The sequence below is a fragment of the Impatiens glandulifera genome, chromosome 2 (genome assembly GCF_907164915.1).
Source record: "Impatiens glandulifera chromosome 2, dImpGla2.1, whole genome shotgun sequence".
Classification (NCBI taxonomy): domain Eukaryota; kingdom Viridiplantae; phylum Streptophyta; class Magnoliopsida; order Ericales; family Balsaminaceae; genus Impatiens; species Impatiens glandulifera.
In genome coordinates this window covers 18,581,992-18,586,767 of record NC_061863.1, presented here as the reverse complement: position 1 = coordinate 18,586,767, position 4,776 = coordinate 18,581,992, and the positions used below count along the sequence as shown (strand labels likewise).

Below are 4,776 nucleotides of genomic sequence, written 5' to 3'. Positions count from 1 at the left end.
AAACAAAATTTCAAAATATTTGAAAATTTTGAGTTGTTGATTTGGTCATAACGAACAACTATGTTCTGATTTATGTTTCAATTAAGTATATGAAGTATAAAGAAGTTACTGGTTAGTTACTTATATTTCAAAAATAAATTTAAAACAAAACCCTGATTTTTTATTACAAATTGTTTTGAACAATTTGATCATCACCTAGGTCGATTGATACCTTGGGACGATGTTCTAAATGTTCTTGAGAGCTTTGTGAAACTACACATGCCCTTGGATCGAAGAATCCAAACCTCCATCAAAATTGCAAAACCTGCAATTTTGATGTTATTAAGGACCGGTAGGTCCGACCGTGGACCGAGAGATCCGACCAAGAAATTTAACCAAAGACCGAGAGGTCCGATCGAGACTTTTCAGCTAGGACCGAGAGGTCCGATCGATGATTTTTACATCCGACTTAGGGGTAAGACCTAGGACCGAGGAGTCTCGCACCCGACCGAGAATCCCTAAACCTATTACCGAGGACTTCCACTTAGGACCAAGTGGTCCGACCAAGAATTCTAGCACCCAACCGAGAATTCTAGCCTAGGACTGAGAATCATTAGCACCCAGACTGAGGCTTTTCAGTTAGGATAGAGGATCCTGAGCCCCGACCGAGAGGCTCCTGAACTAGGACCGAGGGATCTTAGCTCACAACTGATAAAACGAACACAGGACCTGGGACACCGGTCTTAAGGCTTATTTGGTTCTCATTTTCAAATTCTAAAATTATTTTTATAATTTTGGAACCTCAAACCATTTTATAAAAGTCCCAAAATTTAGAAAATGACTTTTAAACTATTTTTGAAATATTTCCACAAAATATTTTGACAAATACTTGTGTAGGATTTATTTTTAAACCCTAATATCTTTTAATAGTATGTTTTCAAGTACTTTCCTCCATAAGTTATTATTAGCAACATGTACCAACATTTAAATAATTGTTGTTACAATTCTTTAAATAACACGTAAATTTTATGAATGCTTAGGACTAGAAGAATAATTGGTTAAAATAAAACGTCATATAATCGATTTTCAAAAGCTAAGTTTACAAATAAAGACAGTTTTTAAAACAGGTACAAAGGATGAAACGCGAAAGCCCTTTCCCGAGTATCACTAAATTACGAACTAAAAAAAACTCTAGTCATTATATTTGTACACGTAGGCCATTTTTTTATTGATTTTCAAAAAAATTAATTAGCAACTCTATTTTAAATAAATAATCTTTTTAATTAATTATTTTTAATTTATTTAAACAAAGAATTTCTACAAAATCAAATTATAATTTGATTACCGTAAATCTAAGGATTATTTAAATTTGAACCCAAATTAATTATTTTTATAATTAATTTCAAAAGTTGTGAGGAATTATTTAAAATCTTTTAAAATAATGTTTTATTTTAAAAAGATTTATGACACGCAACCGTTGTTAAAATTCTCGAACCTCGAGCTTTCCACGGAACTAAGGGATTTTTTCGGGAGTTACAATACCTTAATCTTTTCTAGGTCATCATTATCTCTACATTATGGTGACACTCTCCCTGAGTTGTTTCTGTATCATAACATACATTGTTGATGCTCTTCAATATTTGACACATTCTTGACCAAACATTATCAACTGTGTTTGTCAAATCAAGCAATCTTCTACCACCACTCATTATTTTGTAATGAAAAAATATTCTATATACTCCTTAGCATGGACTCCTTATTCGTCTATCACATTTTCTCAATAAATTTTCCTTTTTCTAACTCCGATTTGACCGGTTGTCCGGACCATTGTCGCTCCATAACTAACTATTGTATATTTTTTTGTGACAATCTTATCTCTTAGAATTCAAAGAAACAATAGGTCATTTCTTGGTCTAGTATATAGTTTGAATAGCGAGTTCTAGCCCATACTAGTGTTGAACTCATTTGACTTCAATCCTTGTAGCGTAAATTTTGCATCTCCGCAATTCATCCTCTCACTCATCTCCGCAATAGGAAAGAGACGAAAAAAAAGAAAAGAAAAAATAGGGCATCATTTTTTTAATATATAAGAACGTTGTTGTTTTGTCTAGTGGGACAACAAGTGAGACTGGACTTTGGGACATCAAACCCGAGCTCTTATTAGAGTTATTGTGAATCTTATGAGTTTTAGTTAGGACCTGAGCCTAAGCTGACCATTATTTTTTTCATAGTGAAATATTTTTTTTTGTTCTTATTTTATCTTGTTTTATTTATTATTACTCGCATATTTTTTTTTTTGGGAAAATACTCGCATATTAATTGATATTACATATTAAGATTTAACAAATACATTCTTGAATAATAATTAAACTTAATTTTGATATATTATAATTACTATCTAAGATAAAAAAAAATAATAATAATAATAATAATAATAAATCATAATTTGCCAAATAAATAACAAGGAAAGAAGAAGAAACACGTGCACCATCACGTGACGTGCCTTATCTTTCAATAGGCTCACTAATCATTGATATTCAATATTGATCCATCTTCATTTATACATATTTATTCTCTTCCTTAGAGAGAGAAACAAAAACAGAACTCTCTAGAGCCATCAGCCATGGCAAGACCAATCAGCTCAATTTACTTCATCCTCTTCCTATTTGCCGCTTCTTGGATCATCGCTGCTAAATCCGTAAGCTAAACTAATATTTCTCTCACATACTGACTGATATCTAATGGATGATATTGTAATCACTAAATGCAGGACGATTGCGTCTACACATTGTACGTAAGAACCGGATCTATCATAAAAGCAGGAACCGATTCAAATATAACTGTTACCCTTTACGACGAAAATGGATGGGGAATCCGAATCAACAACATAGAGTTATGGGGTGGATTAATGGGTCCAGATTTCAACTATTTCGAAAGGGGTAATCTTGATATTTTCAGTGGTCGTGGACCATGTCTTGAAGCTCCGATCTGTGCTTTAAACTTGACATCTGATGGTTCTGGTTCTCATCATGGATGGTATTGTAACTATGTTGAGGTAACCGCTACTGGGCCACACAAAGGATGCTCACAGAAGACTTTCACGGTTGAACAGTGGCTGGCTACAGATACGTCTCCTTATGAACTCACTGCTATAAGGGACTCTTGTGGTGGATCAGATGGTGTTAAGAGCCGCAATGGGAATAGGGTTCATGTGATTAATGGTAGAGATGGGGTTTCTTCAATGTAAGTACAATTATCTATTGTAATGTTTGTTCTATTTTGGGAAAGTCTTTTCTGATTGGTGAGTTTTGTGGCTTTGGATCCGGCTGAGTTGTGGGTGTGTTGCATCTTCTTGTGAAGGCTATTTTCATTTGCCATTGAATAAAGAATGATTATTAATTTCTGGGCTGAGAATTTGGATTAGTTATTTATGTTTTTGATTAAATATAAATAAATATGAAAAATGATTGGAAGATGAAATGAGTGAGGTCATATGAGTAGGAATCAATTTTTCACTCTATGGTTTCTTATATTTTTTTTTTTCCTTTTTCCAGGCAAGTATGAAGTATCCCTCCACAATAAAAATATATTATCAAATTATTTTATATTTTACTATATTATACTTTCTAAAAAAAAAATTGTGACCATTCTTATTTCTTTGTAACAACTGTTTTATAATCATTCTTTTTTGTTTATTCTTTTTTTTTATTAACAATCAAAAGTATCTTAATACCATTTCTTAACCTTATTAATTATATTGTTTGAATTAAAAATACAATTAGAGGAGCTGTTTAATAAAAAAAAACAGTTTATATAATTATTATATATATATATATATATATAAATAATTATAACAAAAGAATATTAATAAAAAAATTAACATTTATTTTTTTAATTAAGTGGGTTATGTTATTTATATAAAAAAAAAAGTGAAGTGAACATATTAATAAATATTAACAATAATTAGTAAAATAAAAAAAAATGAAAATAAAAAACTTATTAAATAATAAAATAAAAATATTAAATTAAATTATTCAAATCATATTTAATTAAAATCCTGAATTAATCAATATAATATGGATTAAATATTTAATAAATTTAATTTAGACATCATATAAAATGGATAACTTTATCTATTTACTTACCTCTAATTATAATCAACAAATTTATATTTAGCTAATTATTAAGAATATAAATATTTATATTTCTAAAATGACATAAGTATGTAAATTAAATTTAACTATATCTAAATTATTATAATGAATAATTTATTATATCAAATGAAATAAAATAAAAAACACCTCTTATAATTTGTAAAATAATGTTTACAAAAATTTAGACCAAATGGGTAAAAATGGTACATTTTTAATCTTAATTCTAATGTTGTAATAATTTGTTACAAAATACAGTTTGAAATTGACTATTTATTTGTGTTTTTTTATATTTGGTCTAAATTAAAATAATATTTAAATTATATAATTATTTGGCCAATGGAAAATAATGCTACCTGTCAGACTCAGATCTAATCGTAATGAGCTTTGTCGTGATAGCCATTATAATTGCAAAGTAGGACCCGCCAATATTATTGAATTTCCTTCCATTACCAAATATTGGTTTATATATTATTAATAGTTGTAAACCACTAATTAATATTTCTTATTTATTATTATTACGTACCCATCTCATGATCATTCTGGCAGGTTGCACGGGATATTTAAATCGCATGGTGTGGTAAGATTTACACGTTAGTAATTTTGATTAAAATTTAAAAATAAAATATTGAACTAATTTTTTTAT

At 29.3% G+C, this 4,776-nt stretch overlaps 1 protein-coding gene across 1 annotated transcript; it reads left to right on the top strand.

Annotated features, from left to right (window-relative positions):
- Nucleotides 1-2,532: 2,532 nt before the first annotated feature.
- LOC124926855 (PLAT domain-containing protein 3-like) lies at nt 2,533-3,382 on the top strand. The gene is made up of 2 exons (XM_047467163.1): nt 2,533-2,677; nt 2,750-3,382. The coding sequence occupies exons 1-2, from the start codon at nt 2,603-2,605 to the stop codon at nt 3,224-3,226; spliced, it is 552 nt and encodes a 183-aa protein (XP_047323119.1). The 5' UTR covers nt 2,533-2,602; the 3' UTR covers nt 3,227-3,382.
- Nucleotides 3,383-4,776: the final 1,394 nt, after the last annotated feature.

Coding starts and splice junctions, on each gene's coding strand:
- LOC124926855 (XM_047467163.1), top strand. CDS start 2,603: ATGGCAAGACCAATCAGCTCAATTTACTTCATCCTCTTCCTATTTGCC. Junction 2,678..2,749: donor GGATCATCGCTGCTAAATCC/GTAAGCTAAACT, acceptor CACTAAATGCAG/GACGATTGCGTCTACACATT.